The sequence below is a fragment of the Antechinus flavipes genome, chromosome 1, assembly GCF_016432865.1.
Source record: "Antechinus flavipes isolate AdamAnt ecotype Samford, QLD, Australia chromosome 1, AdamAnt_v2, whole genome shotgun sequence".
Classification (NCBI taxonomy): domain Eukaryota; kingdom Metazoa; phylum Chordata; class Mammalia; order Dasyuromorphia; family Dasyuridae; genus Antechinus; species Antechinus flavipes.
In genome coordinates, this window is record NC_067398.1 from 21,711,696 (window position 1) to 21,737,479 (window position 25,784).

General features: G+C 38.5%; 1 protein-coding gene across 3 annotated transcripts in view; it reads left to right on the forward strand.

The window, feature by feature from the left end:
• The window catches only part of PTPRG (protein tyrosine phosphatase receptor type G), a 786,314-nt gene that overhangs the window by 753,720 nt on the left and 6,810 nt on the right, over nt 1-25,784 (forward strand). For 2 of the 3 annotated variants that reach the window (XM_051980013.1, XM_051980032.1), the window contains 6 exons: nt 165-311; nt 3,379-3,472; nt 5,394-5,470; nt 6,042-6,170; nt 16,384-16,530; nt 17,625-17,767. In XM_051980013.1, the coding sequence (XP_051835973.1) occupies nt 165-311; nt 3,379-3,472; nt 5,394-5,470; nt 6,042-6,170; nt 16,384-16,530; nt 17,625-17,767 (737 nt within the window). Of the gene's footprint in view, nt 1-164; nt 312-3,378; nt 3,473-5,393; nt 5,471-6,041; nt 6,171-16,383; nt 16,531-17,624; nt 17,768-19,832; nt 19,976-25,784 lie in introns of all 3 variants that reach the window. The other variant, XM_051980023.1, reaches the window with a different exon arrangement.

The following is a 25,784-nucleotide window of genomic DNA, read 5'->3' on the forward strand; positions in this document are numbered from 1 at the left end:
TGTGCATATATATATATATATGTATGTGTGTAACATACATAAATTCATACACACAAAAAATCCAAAGCAAATGAATGATGATTTTGGGTTAATCTGGGAATCTTTCTACATCTGTCTCCAGTGAATTCATGATTCCTAAACCTGACTGACCTTTTGCCTTGTAGGAGCAGTACATTTTCATTCACGATGCCTTGTTGGAAGCCATTCTGGGAAAGGAGACAGAAGTCGCCTCCAATCAGCTGCATAGCTACGTCAACAGTATACTCATCCCTGGCGTGGGAGGGAAGACACGTCTAGAAAAACAATTCAAGGTAATGCCTTTCCTAGCAGAATGTCTAAAAAAGAGTCATAAAATGAAATAGTAATAAAATGGTCTAGCAGATTTCTGGCCTTTCCCAGCCTGAAATCAATGGTCTCTGGACATTTTTAGGTAGACTGATGTGTTCACAGGTAAAATTCCATGGATATATTTGAACTGTGTTGAACCTAGATGGCAAGGAAAAGGAACAGGGCCCACTAAATTGCAGAATGGGAATTATAAGGAACTTCTATGGCTGAATAGTATAAACCATATAGGAGAGTTTGTTGTTATCATGTTCTTAATAATCGGTACCTGACTGGCCTCATCCAAAGAATAGCCGATTTTCCTAACAATGTAGAAAACTAAGAAAAGCACCAGAATCATCATTAAGATGGTCAGTTTTTTGGTCAATTTGCCAAGTAACTATCAGATTTATCGGCCTCTTTCCTCCTTGACTAGCCTAGCTGACCTTTGGCTAATGTAGATATCTCTACATCCTTCCCCACTAAAAACAGTCTTTCGAAAAATCTACTATAGTAAATGACTTATCCTATCTTCAATAAAAAGCAAATACTTAGTAGGTGTTAAGTATTAATAGTAAATCTCAAATTTTCTTTTATTACTAAATATATTGATTTTAATATTCAAATTACTAAATAAATTATATATTTTAAACATGTAACATGAAGTTCAGGGGCAGTTAGGCAGTTATTATTAAATATAATAAATAATTTCATTTATGTTCAGATATAAATATAGCTATGAAGTGGTATATTGTTATAGATGATTATATATTGAAAAACCATAGCATAGTTTAAATCTTTAATAGCTTGTAGAAAGAGATCAGAATAAAATAAAACTTAATACAAAATGATACTCCCCCCCCCAAAAAAAAAAACACCATAAGTATTTTTCACCAAGTTTTGCTTTTAAGCTTTTAGATAGGATTCGAAACCTACAATAACCCCATTATTGATTAAGTTCACCTTAAATCTATTACAAAATTCAAAGAGATAGAAGTATTACATGACTGGTAGGATTTCAGTAAGATTTTGGAACACCATGAGCATACATGTAAGTGTGGGTGTACGTATGTTATTTCTCCCAGTAAAATGGAACCACTGTAAGAGGAGCAGTCATTTCATTTTTGTATATCTACCTCTTCCTGAGGCCTACCACAGTGTCTGGCATATAGTGATCACTTAATGAACACTTCTTGATTATTGATTGACTGATTGATTAGCACATACTATGTGTAATACAGTTTGCTTGGTTCTTGGGGTGATTGAAAAATAGATGAAACAAGTGGAGAAGGATGTAGTGTATGAGGAGAGATTGGAGACAATAAACACATATACATTAAAATATTATTAAAATTAAAATATCTACCAGCAAGTATTCACTAAATGCTTATTATATGCCAGGCATTTTTCTATATTTAGGGAGTATAAGTGCAAAGAATGGAACGATTTCTACTCCAAATGATCTTGTATTCTAATGGAGGAGAGAATGAGTACATATGTGAATATATATAAAGAATATATAAGAGGCAGCAGGGGAATAATGGGTAAAAGACTGAAATACTGTCAAGATGGTGGCAGCATGTGATCAATCTGGGTAGTTTTCCTTTCTCTGATTATATCCTCTCCAGAAACCAGCTCCCTCCATTTGAATCTCTGCTTCAGAAATGGAACTGCCAGGCCAATTAGAGCAGGTGCCAAATGATGAGAAAATGATAAATGGGCCAGCACTGCCTCCGTCTCCACCCTTGCTATGGTCATATGGTATTTCCATCTCTTTTACTAGTAAAGCAGACACTTGGCAGTCCATTGAACAATTAACAGCGGGGACATAGGAGATTTTGAAACCCATCTAAATGCTTTGAATAATTTCTTTATGAAAAATACTTGAGGTGCCTTCTCTTGTAATTTTTTCTTACCTTTTTCTATATTATCCATACTATTTGCACATCATCCAGCACGTGCACTAGCTTAGTCAGGTGGAAAGCTTTATGATTGGTTCTTTTGGGGGCCCTGAGCACCTCAGAAACTCAAATAGAAAAGGGATACTGATAAGAGTCTGGAAAAGCCCAGGCAGAATAAAAATCCAAGAATCCTGCCCAGATGGAGTGAACTATTTGCTATCCTCAAAGCCAAGAAAACCTGGATTTAAGTCCTGCTTGTAATACATGTTGGCTGTGGGATTCTGGGCAAGCACTTAACATGTCATTGCTGTACGCCAGAACTTCTTAAACTTTTTCCACTTTTGACCTCTTTTCACCCAAGAAATTTTTACATGACTCCAAAATAAACGGGTATACAAATCAAACATTTGCTGATAATAAATCATAATCTTGGGACATCACACATTCACTTAAGAGATCTCAGATGAAGTTTAAGAAGCTGGATTCTAGGCAACTCTCTGAGATTCTAAATTGCAGATAAAGTGCTGACCTGTGCTGGTTGGAAGGAGGTTAGTGACTTGAGAATTCCCTTTGTCAGTGTAATCAATCACTAGTCTAACCTAATCTCATCCCCAGTCCCCCACCCTCGTCATGGGATTACCATTACTTTTTAGAAAAGAAGGTCTTTTTTTGTGTAGGGTGCCAAGTACTAAATAGACAGGACATAGAAAATTAATGAAATCAATTCTGAAATTAAACTGCTTTTTTTTTTTTTTAATCTGATAAGGGATAAGGGATGAGAAGCTGTATTGGACAGCTCTTAGCTAAATGAGTCTCAGACCATGTGGTATACAGCTCAATTCTTTATTGTTAATTATTCTGCAAGTCAACTAGTCAAGTTGCTCTCAAGTCAAGAAGCATTAATTAAGCATCTACTCTTTGTTCCAAGGATACAAAGAAAGGCAAAAACATTCCCTGCCCTCAAGGAGCTCCCTGTCCAGTGGGGGGAGAAAGCCTACAAAGCTCTTATTCTTTACTTCCAAATGTGCAACTCCCCCACTCCAGGAACATGGAATTGATTTTGATCAGTCTTAGATCTTCCTGTCCCTAGTCTGTTTGGCCAAGTAGTTGAATGAATGCTGTGATTACAGAATCATGTTTTATTTTCTTTCAGCTGGTCACACAATGTAACGCAAAATACGTTGAGTGTTTTAGCGCACAGAAAGAATGTAACAAGGAAAAGAACAGAAACTCATCCGTCGTGCCAGGTGAGACTGTCAGTTAACCAGATGGTTACTGAGAGTGGGGTTTCAGTCATGGATTGTCCTTGATTTCTGCTGGAAAGGGAGCTGCTACCATGGGGAAAAATATTAAGATTTTTCTAGTCAGCACTATCATAGACCTTCCCAAGACAACTGGATGCTAGGCCGCAAAAGCAGGTGGCAGCATTCATTAAGAGCTGACAAAACCAAGTTCAAATCCAGTCTCAAATACTTATTAACTCTATGGCTCTAGGCAAGTCACTGAACTTTTCATGTAAAAGAAAAGGGTTGAATTTTGCAGTCACCCATGTGTCTTCCACCTCTACATCAATAATCTAGTTTATCCTATGTCTGATTGCTTCCTGTCTAGGGGAGGCAGGAGGGAAGAAGAAAGAGAAAAATTTTGGAACTTAAGGTTTTGCAAAGATGAATGTGGAAAATAATCTTTGCATGTATTTGGAAAAATAAAATAGTATTTTATAAAATTTAAAAATCAATAATCTATAATACAATTGAAGGGAAGGTATAAAGAAGCAGCAAGAATGCTGAGTCTGAAATCACACTTTGTGTGTGTGACATTGGTCAAGTCATTTTACTTCCTTACATGTAAAATGAGAGGGTTGGCCCAAATGACCTTTAAAGCTCCCTTGTAGCTCTATGACCTAAATGGATTTTTAGTTTTTGTTTACTTCAAGTTTCTAAGTAGTGAAATTCTGCAAATTATTCTAGCCAAGTTTGTATCATGCAAGTCTTCACTTACTTTGATAGGAAGGATCATAGATTCCAAGCTGGAAAGGATCTCAGAGGGCCTCGGGTTTAACACCCTACTTTACAGATGGGGAAACCGAGAATCAGAGAGGTTCAGTAGCTTCCCCATGGTCACAGAGCCTAAGTCCTCCTGCCTCGTATTCCACCATTCTCTGTTCACTTACAGCTTAAAGACTTGTGATTTTCTCAATGTGAGTGCCCCTTGAAAATCCACATCCCTAAATCTAGAAGATAACCTTCAAGAGTGAGTCAGTGTAGTAAAAAAAAAAAAAAAAAATTAGTGCCCCACTATATATAACAAGTTGCCATCTGTAATGCCCCTGATTAAGTCATTTGGATGGCTTGTCCAACTGACTTTGCTATGGCAAAGTCTCCTCTCCTGAACCCCAACCTTTTAATTAAGACAGGGAAGTGGATGCCTTTGAGTTCCAAATTCTGAAAAAGATTTCTAGCATGAAAGTCAACTAATCAACAGGGATTCCATCATCTCTAAGGGGCACTAGCTTTGTCACTAGGGGCAATAATCTGTGTGAGAAGGTGAGAAAAAAGTACAGAATTTGGTTTGTTTGGGGAGATTAAGTGACTTGTCCATTCATACAGCTAGTAAGTATCTAAAAGTGCATTTGAACTCAGAATCCCTTCAGGGCCAGTGCTCTATCTCAAAGTATTATTTTTACATGGAATTGTGGTCCAGTGGAAAGAGCCCTGACTATAGCTTTAGAGGATACCAGTTCAAATCCCTCTGAAAAAAAAAAATTATCTTAGGCAAATCATTAACTTTTCTCTGGACCTTGATTTTCTCATCTGACAACAATGGGCTTGAACTTAAAGACTTAAGATCTCCTTCAAGCTCTAAATCTGTAATCCTATTGTCAAGAATACCTCAAAGCTTCCCTTTGACTTTGCACACCCTGCTCTTGGTTATATGACCCACTGGGAACACTTTTCCAGCAGTCAAATGTGATTTCTGAAACGATTTCTTCTAGGAGTATACCAAAGTATTTCATTTTTTCAATAACACTGAAGCCTGCTGAAAACATAGATGGCCTTGGGATTGATGGGGAAAGGGAGAAGAAGGACTTAACTTGGGAGAGCTTGGGAAACTCTATTGGTTCAATCTGTATAATAATGATATGGTGTTTTTGTTTTCCCACCATAGCTGAGCGTGCTAGAGTAGGACTCGCACCCTTGCCTGGAACGAAAGGAACAGACTACATAAATGCATCCTACATCATGGTGAGACATCAATTCTTAATTATAAATTTTATATATATATATATATATATATATGTATGTATATATGTATGTATGTAAGTTATATATGTTACATATTACTTACGTGTGTGTGTGTGTGTGTATAATTATAAATAAAATCAATTAAACCAGAAAGGATTAAGAAGAAGGTCCCAATACTGGCTGAATTCCTGGTTCCCATAATGCCAGAAGAAAACATTTTTATTTCTGGGATATGGAACTTTGAAGTGAAGGCAGCTCAGGAGTTGGGGCTCAGAAGTTCTTCCAAAAGTCAGGACGAGCTCTTTTCCGTTGTTATTTTTAAGATAATTCATTTTGATTGTTAATTTCACCCTTCCACATGTTTGAATAAATGTTGAAATTAGTGTTAAGCAAAAGCAGCCGAGGGAATTGCCAATGAAAACTGAGCTGGAGGGGAAAGTGCCTGCGTGTTAGCAAAAGTCTATTTCCAAAGACTGCCTTTTGCAAACCCATTAGCGCTCTCTCAACAGAACTGTCTGTGTCGGGAAGAACGCAGGTGTCAACTGTGGAATCTTTTCCTTCCCCATTAAAGGGCTATCATAGGAGCAACGAGTACATCATAACCCAGCACCCTCTGCCACATACCACGAAAGACTTCTGGCGGATGATATGGGATCATAATGCACAGATCATCGTCATGTTGCCAGACAACCAGAGCTTGGTAAGGAAAGTGTGATGGCGGCTGCCCGTGAGCGACAGGGCCATGGAACTTCTTGGCTATCTTTGCAAGCTGGCTCCAACTGCACTTTCTAAAATGATTTCACGTGATTCCTCCTCATACTGTACTCTATATGACTGCAAACTGTTGGTCCCTTGCTCTTTCCCATCCTTCATCTCCCAATTCCATACCTTTGCATAGGTGGTCCCTCATGTCCCTTTCACTTTTGTCTCCTGGAATCCTTAGCTCTCTTTGAGACTCAGCCATGGGATGTTGGGTAGGCATTTCCTAGCTCTGAGTATTCATTTTTCATTTATAAAATGAGAATGTTGGATTTGATCATCTCCAAGGTCATCCAACTGAGGCTTTTCTCAATATCCCTGACTGTTCTCCTACACACACATACATGCACAGATATGTATATATACACATGAATGTTTATGTTTTTTCATCATATATATGTATATGTGTATATATGTATATGTGTGTGTGTGTATATATATATATATATTTCCCCTCACATAAGGGTTCTTAGCCTTTTTTTTTGGTGGGGGGGTGTTATGGACCCTTTGGAAATCCAGTAAAGCCCTGGGACTCCTCAGAATAATGTTTCCAAGTAATTGAAGGACATGCCATAATGCAGCAGCTAGTTAGTCAAAATAAAGATATTATTTCTTTTTCCCCATCCAGATTTACAGAACCTCTGATAACTCTCCAGGGCCCTTTACCCTAACAGAATATAAGCTCTTTGAGGATACAAACTATTTTCATTGTTTGCCTCTGTAGCATATAACAAGCTCTTAATTAATGCTTATGAAATTGTATTGAATTTTAAAGTCTAAACAAATAATCTGCCTCTGACATTACCTATATGACATTGGGCCTTGGTTTCCTCATCTGTGAAATGAGAGGACGGCAACAGACAGCCCCTGGGATCCCCTCCAGCCCTAAGATTGTGCTCCATTGATCCCTGTCATGGTTCACCCTACAGATGTCTCATGCCTGATGTTTGTCAGTGCTCTGCCAAGGAAGGAGACAGAGATCTTTGAACCGTGGAATAGAATCCTGCTTCTTTTCCTAACTCTGCTCCTGGTGATTTTGAAGGCATTATTTAATTGCTCCATGCCTCCTTTTACAGAGCTGTCACACACTCATCCCTACAGAGCAGGAATGGTTCCAAGCATAAATTATTTTCATGGAAAGTACAAGTATAAATGCGCGACATGGTAGACTCACATCCCGGCTCTTGACTTTCCAGTAGGAGGTGACAGGAGGCATGGATTGGGGAGAGGGGAGCGGATCTGTAGAGGGAGGGTTGTGAATATAACCTTCTCTGCTCTCGGGATACATTATTCCATCCTCCTCCCCATGGAGGCAGTAAAGTAAGAGGCAGATTGTGAGAGTGAAGGGGCGCTTTACTTTATGATCCTCCACAAATCAATGACCTCCCCAGGCCCTTGTTTTCTCATGTGCAAAGCAGAGTTCATAGCTAGTCATAGATTCAAAGCTGGGAGGGGCTCTTAAAGGCCATTGAATTGAAGCCACCCACCTCATTTTATAGGTGAGGCAGAGAGACATTAAGCACCTTGTCCACAGTGATGCAGGTAAAAGGGGGCCGAGTGGGGTGTGAACTTAGATTTTCTGGCTTAAATACAACAGTGTTTCTACCACAGCCAAAGGTTTAATAATTCCTGAGGCACTTACCTCACAGAGTATTCGTTCGGAATCATGGTTTTGTACTTGAAAGAAGCCATCAAATCAAACACCTTCATGTAACAAATAAGGAAACTGAGGTCCAGAGATATTTAAGGGACTTGCACAAAGTGATGTGAGTAGCAGAGGCAAGATTTGAACTCCAAATTGAGTGCTTTTTTTTTTTTTTTTACTGATCCATATAGCCTTCCTTTTATAATACAGGAAAATAGTTTTAAAACTAAACTAAAACAAAACCTTTAAAAAAAGTCCTAATTATATATAAAAGCTAGGTGATATGAGCATAGAGTGACAGGGTTAATATTGTAATCCTCATGGATAAGACAGGTATACTCTACTCTAGAATTGCTTCTGCCTTAAGAAGTAGCAGCAGGTCATTAAAATGACCGTGAGAACTATGAGATCAGGAAGAGTCTTGAGTCTCCCCAGAGAGGAGCATGTGGCTGAGAGCATGAGTCCTGATGACATACATTTGACTCGCTTCCCAGAGAGTAGGAAGGGGTTTCTTTCCTCCGTTGCGTTCTGCTGGAGCTCCAATGCCTGCCGGGCACGATAGGATGAAAACAGAGCTGGGGGATCTGAAGCCCAAAGTTGGGGTGTCAGGTTCCAAATGAGCTGGCAGCAGGGTCCTCTCCGCTTGGCTGGGTGCTGAAGGCTGTTGGGCCAGGCTGATTGGGAAGGCATCCATTGGTTAGCTAAGGCAGGACTCTGGCGCTATCCCTTAGCAAAGAAGATAGCAAAACTATCCCTCCAGACCCACTTTGGAGCCTCTTGGTGTGTCACCAGGTAAAAGCCCTGGCCTTCTGGGAATTGATGGTTAAAAGGAATTACCTGGAGCAGGGTATTAATGCTTCTCTGTCGGAGCCATAGAACCAGGATCTTGCCTCCGGGTTTCCCAGTGCTGCGGGCCAAAAAAGAATCTGCTCCCCTACCCCACCCCCTGGTTTAACCTAGAAATCACTGATCTGACTGATTTACCATAAAGATTCTATTCTTGATGCTACTTTCCTCAAATATGGCCATATTTTTATTATAAAGAGAAAAGACCTTGACATATAACAAGTACTTCATAAATGCATGTTGGATGACTGACTGACTATGGAAATTACAATCATAAGCAGCAAGTCAAAGAACTATGTCCATGATCTGCCTTGGCTTAATTTGGGGCAGAAAATGCCAAGTAGCCAGACACCCGGACATCTGGATTAAATATTTAGTTTGTCATCTTTTTGTTTGGCCTTCGCTGGACAGCTCTGGATGTCTGGCACTGCAGAACAACCCAGAGGTAGACAGTCTCTGTCCATGGTCCTTCCTTTCCCCTGAGCCTCACCTATATGACTGGGTTAATAAGATCTAATTATTTATTGCTAAAAAAAATTTTTTTACAAGACCTTAGATCTTACTGGTGAATGTAAGGACATTGCCTTTACCAATACCGATCAGCAGCCCCTCTGCCAATCGAAGTTCTAGAGGGTCACCTGTGGCACGAGAGATGTCATAGAGCTGATAAGCAGAGACCAAAGGCGTGCCTGACCCCTCCATCCCATATTGCTGGTCTTAACCCCCTCCACTCCCAGCTGTATGGGCCAGAAAGATTTTGTGTCTCATTTAAGTAATTAAACTAAAATCATTCCCAGACAAAGGGATGCAATGGGACAAAAAGGAAGGTTTTATAATAGAATTGTTCTGCGCAGAGCTTTCTGCTTCTTCCTTATTGGCTTTCCCCTTTGGATATAGCAAAGAGGGCCTGAGTTCAAATCTGGCCTCAGACATCTACAAGCTGTATGACTCTGGCTAAGTCTGTTGTCTCTGTTTGCCTCAGTTTCCTCCTTTGTAAAATGAGGGGGATAAAAAAGCATATCACTCCAGCATCTATGTCAAGAAAACCCTGAATGGGATCATAAAAACTTAAACATGATTGAACAACAGCACAGGGACCTTCTCATTACTTCCACATCCTATGCCAGAAACCACTGGGAGATAAGTTGCCCTGAGTGTTTTTTTATTTTTTAACTTTTTTAAAATAATAGTTTTTTTCTTTTCAAAATACATACAAAGGTAGTTTTCAACATTCACCCTTGCAAAAACTTCTGTTCCATATTTTCTTTCTTCCTTCCCTCCACCCCATCCTTAAACAGAAAATAATCCAATATATGTTAAACATGTGCCATTCTTCTATGTATTTTTCTACAATTATCATTCTGTACAAGAAAAATCAGATAAAAAGGGGAAAAATGAGAAAGAAAACAAAATATAAGCAAACAACAAAAAAAGGTGAAAATACTATGTTGTGATCTACATTCATCTCCCATGATCCTCTCTCTGGATGCAGCTGGCTGTCTCCATCACAAGTCTATTGGAATTGACCTGAATTGCCACCGATTCAGCTTTTTAACTGATCAGCTTTTTAGAAAATCGCTGCTTAAGCAAATTATAATTTTGAGTTGTATCTGTAAGTTGGGTGAAATAGTAGATAGAGTGCTGCATTTAGAGATCTGAGTTCTAATCTTGCCTCTGATTTTTATAAGCTGTGTGACCCTGGATAAATCACTTTACTGCTATGAAGCCTCATTTTATTCTAAAGAACATTCTAAGGGCCCTATTTATTAGGGCATAAAATTTGATGACTTCTAAAACTCCTTCCATACCTAACGCTGTTTTCTTATGATCTCATGCTGAGTTGGAGGCATTAGTCTTCCTTGACTAATCAGTAGTTCAGTAGTTGCTCTAAAAGGCAGTATTGCATACTTACATATACATACACTGGACCTGAAGCCTGGAAAATGAGATTAAAATCCCATCTCCTACGCCTACTTGCTGTGCAATCTAGGCCAGTTCATGGATTTGACTGAGGCATTTAGTTGGCACAGTAGATAGAGCACTGGATCTGGAGTCAGGGTAATCTGAATTCAAATCTAGCCTCAGACACTTCTAGCTCTGTGACCCTAAGTCTCAAACCTCTGCATGTCTCATTTTTCCCATCTATAAAATGGGGACAATAGCATCTACCTCCCAAGGTTATTGTGAGGATCAAATGAGATAATATTTGGAAAGCACTTTGCAAGCTTTAAAACTCAATATAAATTTTAGCTATTATGATTATTGATTTCTATGATCCTTAAGTCTCTTATCTGTAAAATGGGATTAATAATAGTTATACTGACTATTCCTAAGTAACTTTGTTGTGAGCAGAGAGCTTTGTAATCTTAGCAGAGTATATAATTGTGAATCACTGACATTGTTAGCTTTATGAGAGTAATAGTCAACCCAGAAGCTGACCAGTTTTGGAATCGGGCCTTATTCTCAGCAATCCACTGACTGACTAAATCCTCAGAAAACCAGAACTGAAATGTTTTCTCTGCCAAATGCTTTCTAATTAATAAGTAATAATTAATTATTTCTAATTGGTACATAATAAAAATAATTAAAAATTTAAAAAATAATAAGTAATAAGTAATTTCATTGAGATGTACTTCTACAGAATAACTAAATGAGCCATTTATTTCTTTCACCATTTACATTCAAGAACACATCAGAAATCAACCATATGGGAAGGTCTTAAAGCCCTTTGTGTTTCATGAAATGTTAAGCAAAAATAGAAAACTTGGGAGTCTCATGTTTTTAGAGTTAGCTCAATAGCCAAAGGTTGCACACTCGGCTGCAAACATTTTCCTAAGAGCGTCATATTCTCTCTGCAAATGACCTGTTGTTTGGTCCCTAAATTTGAAAAAAAAATTATTTAATTCCATAGTCTGCAAAATATTGTAGTGTGATGGTTAGAGATCAGCCTCTGACACATGCTGGCTTTATGACTTTGAATCAGTCACTTCCCTTTTCAGGATCTGTAGCAATTCTCTAACAGTGAGTTGCAGAGAATGAGCCAATGTGCATTGGGCCTGGAGTCAGGAACATTTATCTTCCTGAGTTCAAATGTGGCCTCAGACATTTACTGGTTGTGTGATTCTGGGCAAGTCACTTAATCCTGTTTACTTTAGTTCCTTGATAACAAAATGGGCTGGAGAAGGAAATGGCAAATCCTTCTATTATCTCTACTAAGAAAGTCCCAAATGGGGTCATGAAAAGTCAGATACAATGAGATGACTGAAAAACAAGAGGGATTTTAGATGGCAGTTTTTTGTTCCCCCTTTTCTCCCACAGGCAAATGTTAGTCTGTCCTAAACAATATCCATCCTGATTACTCAGGCTATTTCTTAAAAAGGAACTATTTGGGACACCAGCTTAATCTCCAGGTTATTATAAAGAATACCTTTTGTTGCGATTTCAGATTCTGCTCATGCCACAGTTGCCTCTGCCATCTCATTTAGTCACTCATCATTCATAGAACACAGCTTTATGGTTTGGTTTGGTTTGGTTTGGTTTTTGGAGGGCGGGGTTGAGATAATTGGGATTAAGTGACTTGTTCAAGTCACACAACTAGTGTTAAGTGTCTGGGGGTAGATTTGAACTCAGATCCTCCTGACTTCAGGTCATCCCTTCCTTTTTCTCTCTCTTCTTCCCTCTCTTTTCCCCTCTCTTCTTCCTTCCTTTCCTTTTCTTCTTTCCTCCCTTCCCTCCTTCCCTTCCTTTCTTTCTTCCTTCCTTCTTTCTCTCCCTTATTTCCTTCCTTACCTCTCTCCCCCCTCCTTTCCTTCCTTCCTTTCTCTACTGCACCATCTAGCTGGCCCCAGAACAAGCATTTATTAAATACTAAATACCATGCTAGATGCTAGATTACAAAAACAAGTGTTCCTTCCCTCAAGGAGCTTATGTTTTCTTCAAGGGAAATTCAAAAGTCTCCCATGGGTTCCATGATCATCTTCACATAGAAGACTCGCTGATCTATATATCCAGTCAAGGTTATTTCCTTGTGTCCCAAACCTACATCACCAGATGTCTAATGGGTATTTCAGAAGCAGTTTTCTGTAGGTACAGAGAATCTGCCCTCTTTGTCCCAAACGTCATTGCTCTTCCAACTGCCCCTTTTACTCTCAGAGATGCCATCCTCCTGACAAGAGGCATCCTTGCCACAAACTCTGCATTTTGGTCAGACTGATATTCTTCATGTTCTGCTCACACAGAACTTTATTTGCAGACTCCATGCTGATTCCTTGTTGGTTCTCTGTCCCTGAAACCCTCTCCTTCCTCAGTGCCACCTGTTGGAGTCTTTGTGACATTGTCCATGAGGTCTTTCTAGACACTATGGCTTTCCCTTCCCTGGCTACTTTTTATCTGCTTAGGGGTTTTATGTATTCCTATATGCATAGTTTGTGTCTGTGATTAAAATGTAAACTTCTTGAGGGCGGAAATGATTACACTTTATCTCCAGAACTTACCCTAAGAGCTGGCATACAGTCAGTACTTAACCAGTGGTCATTATTGATATAAAAAGCATTCAAATACAAATACAGAATAATTTAGGTTCCACACTGAGGTGGATCAGAATATGGTTCCTGCGGGAGGTGACATGGGGGTTGAATTTTAAAAGAAACTGTACATTCTCAGCATGGAAGGCAGTCTGTGGGTTGGGAGAACAGAGTGCTCACTATTGCAAATTATCCCCAAGACAGCAAACTCCTTTGCTTGCCTTTATCCCAATTAGTTCACTTATTCCTTCTGGATCAGGTAGGAAATCCTGACATTACTTGTATTCTGATTCATTTAGAATAACTTGGCAGAGATCACTTTACTAATTCACCGCCCTTCCAAAGATCCCCCATTACATTTGCTGGGCCAATCAGTATTGATTCTATGACAGTTCTTGCCTTTGTACAGACCAAGCTCAATCTCTGATCTGTCTCAGCCCGTATGCTGAGTTTTAAAAATAAAGTGGATTTGGCAATAAGCTATTGAAACATGAAAGGGTGATGAGTGTTATTGGGCCACTGGCTCATTTTTAATTCCCAAGTGCAGGATGAAGCAAAGTTCTCTTGATTGGGTACATTGTTGCCTTTTTTTTTTTTTACCTTCCTGAATTCCTACGGACATGATGCATGTCAGCCCCAAAGGGTTTTGGGAGAAGCCAAGCCGTTTTGGGAAAATTTCCAAACAAATCTGTAAGATTTGGAGCAATTCAATGTGTATTATATATTTGTCATTTTTCTTTATTACACTGAGAGTGAATGGCAGCATAAAATTGTGAATAGATCATTGCCCTCTAAACCAAAATTGACCTGTGTTCCATGTGTGCCTCCAACCCATGTAGGCTGTTTGACTATAGGCAAATCACTTAACCTCTCCTTGTTCCAGAGACTTAATCAGACTTAAGGTTCCAGTCCACAAAGGCAGCCCAGGTTTCCTCATCTATGAGAGTCCTATATCAATGACATCACTAGCCTGGCCCCTACCTACATTGGGGATTAAAAAAAAAAAAAGAATAGAAAAATCCTTGTAATAAATAAGATATAAAAGTGAAACAAATTACTGCATTGGCCCCTCTCTATAAATATCTCTTTTTGTATCCTGAGTCTACTACTTCTATGGCAGAATATTCTCTACCCCTCTTTTTTGTGTCCCATTAATAGGAGGTTAAACAAGGAGGCAAGGGAAGGGCTCTTGTATTTTGTTGAAAAGTCTGAAAGACTTTATCTCAACAAGAAGCTCTCTCCTCTTATAACTTTTCTTGATAGAATTGGGGCATGGCAGTGATCTAGAGCCCTAGATAGTCACTAGTGTCCTGAGTTTGCTTCATTTTGCCTTTGCCAGAGTTCTTGTTCTCTCCCGAAGCAAGCTGTTGAAACTGTAGAGCATTGGATTAAATGGATAAGCTTTGATCTGTTCATCTTGATTTTAGGATGACTACGTCCTAGAAGTCCGACACTTCCAGTGTCCCAAATGGCCCAATCCAGATGCCCCCATAAGCAGTACTTTTGAACTTATCAATGTCATCAAAGAAGAGGCCTTAACAAGGGATGGGCCCACAATTGTTCATGATGAGTGAGTATATTTCTTCATTTAAAACATGAATGCATCTCATAAAGTAGTCACTACTATAGTAGAAGGAAGGTGAAAATCCATTTCTCTCCTTTTTTGTGGATTTAATTGTATTCACAAACATACATGCCCATATACAGATATGACTTTCTTGTTAAGTTACATTTCATTAACATCGACATTGAATGTTACTGATTGTTTACATCAGACAATATGTCACTAAGATTGTAGTTCTCTTAGAAATGGAGACCATGTTTAAGGCCACAAGGGAGCTCTTCTTTAAGTACTTGTTGCTTCCACATATTACAGAATTTCAATTGGTTGGAGGCCATTTAGTCCCAACCTAAACCTACGTCATCCAATATCTGAAGACTTCAAGGGAGAAAAAAGAGAGGGAGCCCACTACCTCCAGAGAAAACTAATTTCCGCTTGTGGTTAACTCTAATTGTTATAGACAGCTTTAAGCCGAAACTGGACTCTTGGCAATTTACTCATATTTCTCCTCATTCTACTTGCACCTTAGGTTCAAATCTCACTCTGATACATTCAGACTGTGTGATTCTGGGCAAATCACTACACTAATCTGAGTCACAAATATGGAAATATATTTTAAATGACTGCACATGTATAACCTATATCAGATTGCTTCAATCTGGGGAAAGGAAAAGAAAATTTGGAACTCAAAATCTTACAAAAATAAATGTCAAAAACTATCTTTATGTGCAATTGGAAAAGAAAATATTATTGAGGGGAGAAAAAGACTCTGAATCACAGAGAAGGTGCCAACCTGCATTGGTAAGGGGACCCCCTCATCTAGGAGTTTCCTATGCCAATAGGCCCAGTCTCTTGTTCTATTGCTTTCTGCCTCCTGAGGCCAAAGGACAAAGCCTAATGCTTCCTTCAGATGAGGAAACTGAGGCAAACAGAGTAGAGTGACTAGTCCAGGATCATACAATTAATAAGTGTCTGATACTGGATTTAAACTCACATCTTTCTGATTTGAGGCACTGTGACCTATCCAATGTGCCACCCAGATGCCCCTTAGAATTCTTAGCTTCCTTCAAAATACAACCCAGATACCTCTCCTCCATGAAGCCTTTCCTAATCCCCTCAATTATTAGCACTCTCTCCCTCTCTACCTTTTCCATCCTCTCCACTCCCTCTACAAAATAAATAAACTCCTTGAAGAGAGGGACTATTTTGTCCTTTGAAAACCAATGCCTTTCCTATTGTCTGGCACCATAGTAGATGTCTATTGAATTCAGATTTTGGACTGATTATTTAAATAGAAAAGAAAGGGAGGAGGAGAGGAGGAAGAAAGGAAGGAGAAAGAAAAAGAAGGGAGGGAGGAAGAAAAAAGAAAAAAAGGAAGGAAAGAGAAAGGAAAGGGGGAAAGAAAAAGGGAGAGAATGAGGAAGGAAGGAAGGAAGGAAGGAAGGAAAGAAGAAAGGGAGGAGGGAAGAAGGGAGAGAGGGAGGAAGGAAGAGAGAGAGAGAAACAGATGATATTGGTTATGATCAAGAAAAAGCAAATGTCTCGTGGCTCACTGGTAAAATGCACTTTGTTCCCCTAGGCAGAAGACGAGTTTGTGTATTGGCCAAGTCGGGAAGAATCCATGAACTGTGAGGCCTTTACAGTGACCCTCATTAGCAAAGACAGATTGTGCCTCTCTAATGAAGAGCAAATCATCATCCATGACTTTATCCTTGAAGCAACACAGGTAAAGCCCCCCAGAGCAGTAGATAGTGGGCTGCTGGCAGGCCCCCAGATTGGCCTTCCAAGTCACATTGACTAACTGTCAAAATCAGGAGGCTTCCCGCCCCCTGTCTCCATGCACACTTTTTGGGAGAATTAATCGAGCTTATTTTTAATTTCCCTTACCTTTAAAGAAATCTTTATTATATATATTTTTCTAAGCTGAGTGCAGCCTCATCATGTGCAGCAGACATAAAGGAGAATGGTTAGCCTAGTTACACAAACAGTTGACTGGAGCTTCTTCCTGTTCTCTCTGCTGTTGGAAACATCAGGTTTAGGAAAGCAAAAGTCAAGGATTTCTTTAGGTCTGTGTGATTGAGAGCCTGGGCAGCAAGGCCCACAAACTGTCAGTGACCAGTCTCTGGGCCTTCCAGTGCCCTGGCTAACTTTTAGAGACTTGAGGCCACAGAGTGGATGCCCCATCTGCATTGGGGATGGAGTTCCTTTACAGGAGGTCAAGGCCAAACAAGAAAACAGAGAACTAAGTGAACACTTAGAATTCTTTTAACCCGTTAAGGGATGAGCCACCCTCCCATTTTTATTTACTTTAAATAAATGACTGTTACTTTGAACTTTATAAATTACCAACTCTGTTTTCTTTCCCTCCTCCCTCCCTCCAACTCCTTTAAAAAAAAAAAAAGAATAGAAAAATCCTTGTAATAAATAAGATATAAAAGTGAAACAAATTACTGCATTGGCCCCTCTCTATAAATATCTCTTTTTGTATCCTGAGGCTACTACTTCTATGGCAGAATATTCTCTACCCCTCTTTTTTGTGTCCCATTAATAGGAGGTTAAACAAGGAGGCAAGGGAAGGGCTCTTGTATTTTGTTGAAAAGTCTGAAAGACTTTATCTCAACAAGAAGCTCTCTCCTCTTATAACTTTTCTTGATAGAATTGGGGCATGGCAGTGATCTAGAGCCCTAGATAGTCACTAGTGTCCTGAGTTTGCTTCATTTTGCCTTTGCCAGAGTTCTTGTTCTCTCCCGAAGCAAGCTGTTGAAACTGTAGAGCATTGGATTAAATGGATAAGCTTTGATCTGTTCATCTTGATTTTAGGATGACTACGTCCTAGAAGTCCGACACTTCCAGTGTCCCAAATGGCCCAATCCAGATGCCCCCATAAGCAGTACTTTTGAACTTATCAATGTCATCAAAGAAGAGGCCTTAACAAGGGATGGGCCCACAATTGTTCATGATGAGTGAGTATATTTCTTCATTTAAAACATGAATGCATCTCATAAAGTAGTCACTACTATAGTAGAAGGAAGGTGAAAATCCATTTCTCTCCTTTTTTGTGGATTTAATTGTATTCACAAACATACATGCCCATATACAGATATGACTTTCTTGTTAAGTTACATTTCATTAACATCGACATTGAATGTTACTGATTGTTTACATCAGACAATATGTCACTAAGATTGTAGTTCTCTTAGAAATGGAGACCATGTTTAAGGCCACAAGGGAGCTCTTCTTTAAGTACTTGTTGCTTCCACATATTACAGAATTTCAATTGGTTGGAGGCCATTTAGTCCCAACCTAAACCTACGTCATCCAATATCTGAAGACTTCAAGGGAGAAAAAAGAGAGGGAGCCCACTACCTCCAGAGAAAACTAATTTCCGCTTGTGGTTAACTCTAATTGTTATAGACAGCTTTAAGCCGAAACTGGACTCTTGGCAATTTACTCATATTTCTCCTCATTCTACTTGCACCTTAGGTTCAAATCTCACTCTGATACATTCAGACTGTGTGATTCTGGGCAAATCACTACACTAATCTGAGTCACAAATATGGAAATATATTTTAAATGACTGCACATGTATAACCTATATCAGATTGCTTCAATCTGGGGAAAGGAAAAGAAAATTTGGAACTCAAAATCTTACAAAAATAAATGTCAAAAACTATCTTTATGTGCAATTGGAAAAGAAAATATTATTGAGGGGAGAAAAAGACTCTGAATCACAGAGAAGGTGCCAACCTGCATTGGTAAGGGGACCCCCTCATCTAGGAGTTTCCTATGCCAATAGGCCCAGTCTCTTGTTCTATTGCTTTCTGCCTCCTGAGGCCAAAGGACAAAGCCTAATGCTTCCTCCAGATGACAGAAAGCCTTTCACATACTTGAAGACAGCCATTATGTCTTCTCTTCCTCCTGCCAAGATTTTTCTTTTCTAGAAGAATTTTTTTCAGTTCTTCACGGTCTCCTCCTCACCTTTTCTATTTTCTTGTTGCCTAATTAATATTGGTATAGCTTATGTGGCCCTTATGTTACCATCACAATATGTCAGGAGATTTTTACTTTTTGTCTTTTTTATGTTGAACATCACAGGACCTCATCTAATCTCCTTATTTTATATTTAAGGATTCAGGTGACTGGCACAAGGTCACACAAATAATAAACAGAATGGTTAGCCTAGTTACACAAACAGTTGACTGGAGCTTCTTCCTGTTCTCTCTGCTGTTGGAAACATCAGGTTTAGGAAAGCAAAAGTCAAGGATTTCTTTAGGTCTGTGTGATTGAGAGCCTGGGCAGCAAGGCCCACAAACTGTCAGTGACCAGTCTCTGGGCCTTCCAGTGCCCTGGCTAACTTTTAGAGACTTGAGGCCACAGAGTGGATGCCCCATCTGCATTGGGGATGGAGTTCCTTTACAGGAGGTCAAGGCCAAACAAGAAAACAGAGAACTAAGTGAACACTTAGAATTCTTTTAACCCGTTAAGGGATGAGCCACCCTCCCATTTTTATTTACTTTAAATAAATGACTGTTACTTTGAACTTTATAAATTACCAACTCTGTTTTCTTTCCCTCCTCCCTCCCTCCAACTCCTTTAAAAAAAAAAAAAAGAATAGAAAAATCCTTGTAATAAATAAGATATAAAAGTGAAACAAATTACTGCATTGGCCCCTCTCTATAAATATCTCTTTTTGTATCCTGAGTCTACTACTTCTATGGCAGAATATTCTCTACCCCTCTTTTTTGTGTCCCATTAATAGGAGGTTAAACAAGGAGGCAAGGGAAGGGCTCTTGTATTTTGTTGAAAAGTCTGAAAGACTTTATCTCAACAAGAAGCTCTCTCCTCTTATAACTTTTCTTGATAGAATTGGGGCATGGCAGTGATCTAGAGCCCTAGATAGTCACTAGTGTCCTGAGTTTGCTTCATTTTGCCTTTGCCAGAGTTCTTGTTCTCTCCCGAAGCAAGCTGTTGAAACTGTAGAGCATTGGATTAAATGGATAAGCTTTGATCTGTTCATCTTGATTTTAGGATGACTACGTCCTAGAAGTCCGACACTTCCAGTGTCCCAAATGGCCCAATCCAGATGCCCCCATAAGCAGTACTTTTGAACTTATCAATGTCATCAAAGAAGAGGCCTTAACAAGGGATGGGCCCACAATTGTTCATGATGAGTGAGTATATTTCTTCATTTAAAACATGAATGCATCTCATAAAGTAGTCACTACTATAGTAGAAGGAAGGTGAAAATCCATTTCTCTCCTTTTTTGTGGATTTAATTGTATTCACAAACATACATGCCCATATACAGATATGACTTTCTTGTTAAGTTACATTTCATTAACATCGACATTGAATGTTACTGATTGTTTACATCAGACAATATGTCACTAAGATTGTAGTTCTCTTAGAAATGGAGACCATGTTTAAGGCCACAAGGGAGCTCTTCTTTAAGTACTTGTTGCTTCCACATATTACAGAATTTCAATTGGTTGGAGGCCATTTAGTCCCAACCTAAACCTACGTCATCCAATATCTGAAGACTTCAAGGGAGAAAAAAGAGAGGGAGCCCACTACCTCCAGAGAAAACTAATTTCCGCTTGTGGTTAACTCTAATTGTTATAGACAGCTTTAAGCCGAAACTGGACTCTTGGCAATTTACTCATATTTCTCCTCATTCTACTTGCACCTTAGGTTCAAATCTCACTCTGATACATTCAGACTGTGTGATTCTGGGCAAATCACTACACTAATCTGAGTCACAAATATGGAAATATATTTTAAATGACTGCACATGTATAACCTATATCAGATTGCTTCAATCTGGGGAAAGGAAAAGAAAATTTGGAACTCAAAATCTTACAAAAATAAATGTCAAAAACTATCTTTATGTGTAATTGGAAAAGAAAATATTACTGAGGGGAGAAAAAGACTCTGAATCACAGAGAAGGTGCCAACCTGCATTGGTAAGGGGACCCCCTCATCTAGGAGTTTCCTATGCCAATAGGCCCAGTCTCTTGTTCTATTGCTTTCTGCCTCCTGAGGCCAAAGGACAAAGCCTAATGCTTCCTTCAGATGACAGAAAGCCTTTCACATACTTGAAGACAGCCATTATGTCTTCTCTTCCTCCTGCCAAGATTTTTCTTTTCTAGAAGAATTTTTTTTCAGTTTTTCACGGTCTCCTCCTCACCTTTTCTATTTTCTTGTTGCCTAATTAATATTGGTATAGCTTATGTGGCCCTTATGTTACCATCACAATATGTCAGGAGATTTTTACTTTTTGTCTTTTTTATGTTGAACATCACAGGACCTCATCTAATCTCCTTATTTTATATTTAAGGATTCAGGTGACTGGCACAAGGTCACACAAATAATAAACAGAAGTGGATTTCAACTCAGATCTTCTGACTTGTCCGTACTCTTCTTAATGTATGAATAACTAGGAAACAAACAAATAACCAAAAAAAAAAAATTTGCAACAGATTGCTCATGACCTTTCCAACAGTTGCCTGGTGACTTCGTTTCCAAGGACAAGCCAAGTTGCCAATCTCAGATTCAGAATATAATGAGAAAAAAAGGGGCAGAGTCACATAAACCTTATGGTGCTTAAATATAACTCATTGTCCTTCATGGTGGAAGCAGTCCTACAGAACCATTTTTTGACCCTGGGTCCAGTGGTCTGTGTATCTCACTGATATTTAGATAATAAAGCATAATTATGATTGTTTTATTCTACTTTCATTCCATTAACTTTATGAGTACTTGGAAAGCACAATTGAATCTCCGTGCTCCTATTGACTTCAATTACTCATTATGTTTGTTCATTATAAATCTCTGGTCAACTGGACTTGTTACTATCATAAGTTATTAAGAGAGGCAGTATGGAGTAGAAAACATCAATGTTTACCCCAATTTGAATCTCAGCTTAACTAGTTATACAATCATGGAAAATGCCCTTGAGCATCCAAAGCCACAGTTTCCTCATCTGTAAAATGCTACCTACCTCATAGAGTCATAGAAAAATCAAGTCAGAAAATGGAAAAAATGATTTTTAACCATGAATATAAGCTCTTTCATATTTTGCTCATGGATTGCTCACCAAGTCTCAGAACCTGAAAGGTTATGAAGGGATAAGTTCTTGATCAGACTGGAGGAGAGGGAGCATCATGGAAAAGTAGAGAAATTTCTGTGTGGTTTTTAGTATGTGTCATGAACTCCTTGGAAGTACCATTTCTCTGGATTCTTTGGAACATATGTTCCCAGAGATTTTGTTCAAAAATACTTTTTTGAATGATTTTCTCTTATCAAGATTTTACTGGGACAAAATCAACCTCCTGTCTTGTTCTGGCTCAATATCATTTCTTTTGGCTTAAATTCTCTATCATTATCATCTTAGATGTTCATCTGGTGTCGATCTCTGGCTATATTGTGTCCTTCTGGGATGTATCTTCTGTGATTGTATCTCTTTCCTTGTGGTCTTAAATGTTGGTCTGCTTGAGGTGGGATAACTTGGGATACATTCACACCATCCATAGTACATATTTCAGCTAACTTCAAAAGAATCAAACCCAATGATTGACTAGTTCTACGAGTTATATATGAACCTCACTAATATAAGCTACTTCAGTTACATAATATAGAACAATCCCTTACTGAATAATACAGTATTGATTTTGCTTGGGTTTTCCAGTCATTAAAGTGTGTTATTAATTAAGTCTACCACCCTTTCATGTTAGAGTAGCTATCAGCATTCCAAATCCTTCTATTACAGGAAATCCCACCTCACTGGCTGTTAGTTAGATAAAATTAACCTTATTTCTATCTATAGCTCTTGCTTTTATTTCTAAATATATCCTTCCTTTCTTTCTTTACCAAAGAGGTTAAAAAAATTAAAGAAGAAAAAAAAAAAAAAGAAAAGCAATTTCGTAAACCCAACTACAGTGGGTATTCCACACTTCTCATGAGCCATCTCTGCAAAGAGAGGAAAAAGGCACATTTTTCACATCTTCTCTGGCTTCAAGTTTGGTCAGCTAATTCAGTCAATCAGACAATAAGCAATTATTAAATGCCTGCCATGTGCTAAGTATGTGCTAAAGAATAGGCTACAAATGCAAAAACAACAACAACAGCAACAACAAAACAGTCCCCTACTTTTAGCAATCTCATTGTGATTCTGTCTACACTGAACAAAAAGCAATGGCAATAGGAAAAACCACACAGTTATTTTTATCCCTGTAGACAGCTTCTTCACATAAGTCAGGACAAACATTCCATCATGGAGCCTGAAGTATCTGATTATACTTTGGTCCAAAAAAAAAAAAAAAAAAGAACAAAAAAAAACAGAGGTGCTGCTTAATATCTACAAAACTTCATGGTGTCCAATGATTTCCCTTTTTGGGTCTTTTACTTAAGTTTTTCCTCTGACCTGACTCTCCCCCATATATACCTCCTGGGTTTTCATGAGCTATATTGATTCCAGGAAAGTTCTATCATTTCTGCCCTTGAAATCTCATGCTCACAGTTCTGTTACAGTGGAGCAACCTGGAGGCATTTTAAGCTGATGGAACACAACTCCCCTCATGTTTCATGGCACTGTTAGACCTCTGAAAGTGCTTAACTAGAAATACTCACACACATATGGCTTTCAGGCAAGTTTGTTGGTGGTAGGGAAGTCTACACCAGATGCTTAAAGGTGACACCTCTGGATGTCAAACAAATGTAGCTGAAACTGAAAATGACCCCAATGTGAAAGCTTCAGCTTTTCATTCCTGAAGGACTGAAACCTCAAATGTGCCCTAACAGTGGATTTTTAAATGACAGTCCTAGGAAATAAGTTATTTTTATTGTGAGATATTTAAGAACAGATCTCTAAGAAAGGGGGAAAAATTTCATCTGTGAGGGACCACTAAAATACAATATCACCTCACTTACTGCAGAGTGCCAAGTCCAAATAGGTAAATTGTCCAGATAATTTGTCTCCAGCGCATCAGCTTTCATTTGAATGTTTCTAATGGAACTATTCCTAGAATCAACTGACTGACCCTTCCCAGCTTCATTCATTAAAAGGCTATTAATTCAATTCTTGATGACTTGGGGTTATCATCACATATATGCTCATTGCCCTGTTTCCTTGGATAGTGGCAGCAGTAAGCATGGGGAGCTTCAGGGTGAAGGAGAGCTCAGACAGAATGACTTTTTGTCTCTCATACCAAAACTCCTGATACCATAAGATTATCACTGAAGTCCAAACAACTCTAATGTTTTCCTCTGATAGAGCTCCTCCCTCTGCACCAAGTTTTTTTGTTTTTGTTTTTTGTTTTTTAATTAAAGCTTTTCACTTTCAAAATATATGTATGGATAATTTTCAACATTCACCCTTGCAAAACTTTGTATTCCAAATTTTTTTTCCCTCTCTCCTCACTTCCTCCCCTAGATGGCAAGTAATCCAATATATATTAAACATATGCAGTTTTTCTATACATATTTCTACAATTATCATGCTGCACAAGAAAAATCAGATCAGAAAGGAAAAAAGTGAAAAACAAAATAAAATGCAAGCAAACAACAACAAAAAGAGTGAAAATACTATGTTATGATCCACACTCAGTTCCCACAGTTCTATCTCTGGTGTACCAAGTTTTTCACCAACCTAGTAGTAATAATCATTATCAGCTTCATCAATTTCCTTCCCTTCTTTTCAGAAGTAGAGAGGGGACTCAGTGAAGAATATCAAACACACTTTCATAGCTAACGTCCTATTAGATGATTTTGATAATCTGCTTTTTTTTTTCTTCTCCCTCATTCTCCTTATTTTTAGTTAAAAGAGTTGGCTTTGTTATAAGAGTTGAGGAGGTAGGAGAGACATATTCAAAAAATGAAGATGTTTATAAAAATAAAAAGATTAATGAATTTAGGTAGTCCAATGGATAGAGTGTCAAATCTGGAGTCAGAAAGATTCATCTTCCTGAGTTCAAATCTATCTTTAGACTCTTACTAAGCTGTGTGACCCTGGGCAATTCACTTTACCCTGTTTGCCTCAGTTTCCTCATCTGTAAAATGAGCTGGAGAAGGAAATGGCAAACCAGTTTAGTATTTTTGCCAAGATAACCCCAAATGGAGTCACAAAGAGTTAGATGTGACTGGACGCCAACAAAATGTGCTCAACATTGCGGCAGGCATCTGGGATCCAAAGAAAAGAAAGTGAAATATTCCCTGATCTTCTGAAGCTTTATTAATACAGACCACTCTTAGTTCTAAAATGGTTTTAGGTGAAAACCAGAGGCTTCCATTGGCTTCAGTCCATTTCTCTTCTTCCCTAACTATCATGCTATATTGGAGCTGTTAAGACAGTGAACTTCTGTTGTACTTCTGTGAAATGATTACTTTGGAACATTAGTCAAAGCTCTTCAAGATTTTTCATAAAATAGTAGCTTTTATTAAATTCTTAACATTTAAGGGGCCAATTTTTAGAACCAGAATTTCTGTTATACTCCATTTAATGAGCTTTGACTTCCATGCATGGGATACTCTGTCCCAGACACTAAAGCTCACACTCATTCATACTTAGTGCCAAGATTTAATCTTATAGCTCAGAGATATTCTTTTTTTTTCAATTGGCTTACTCTGAAATAAACATTATTTTCAGGACATCAGACTGCCTTTCTCAGTAGCTGAATCCACATCATTATGGCCAATTAAAAAAGTACAACTGAAGTTCCTCATGGTATTCTGAGTGTCACCCATTATATGACTAATATTCATTGAGGATAGTAATCAATCATTTTAGGTTTCTCCCCCCAAAAAAAAATTTTTCTCTTCATAATACATTGAGCAGAGTCACTAAGGATAGCTCCTTATAAAAAGAATATTACTCATTCATCCTGGACAAACACCAACCATCCATCTCCTCAATAGAAAATAATGGTAGGCTCATTTCTTTCAGTCAACAAAGACATCCTAAGTACCTATTATATACTTGGGCTC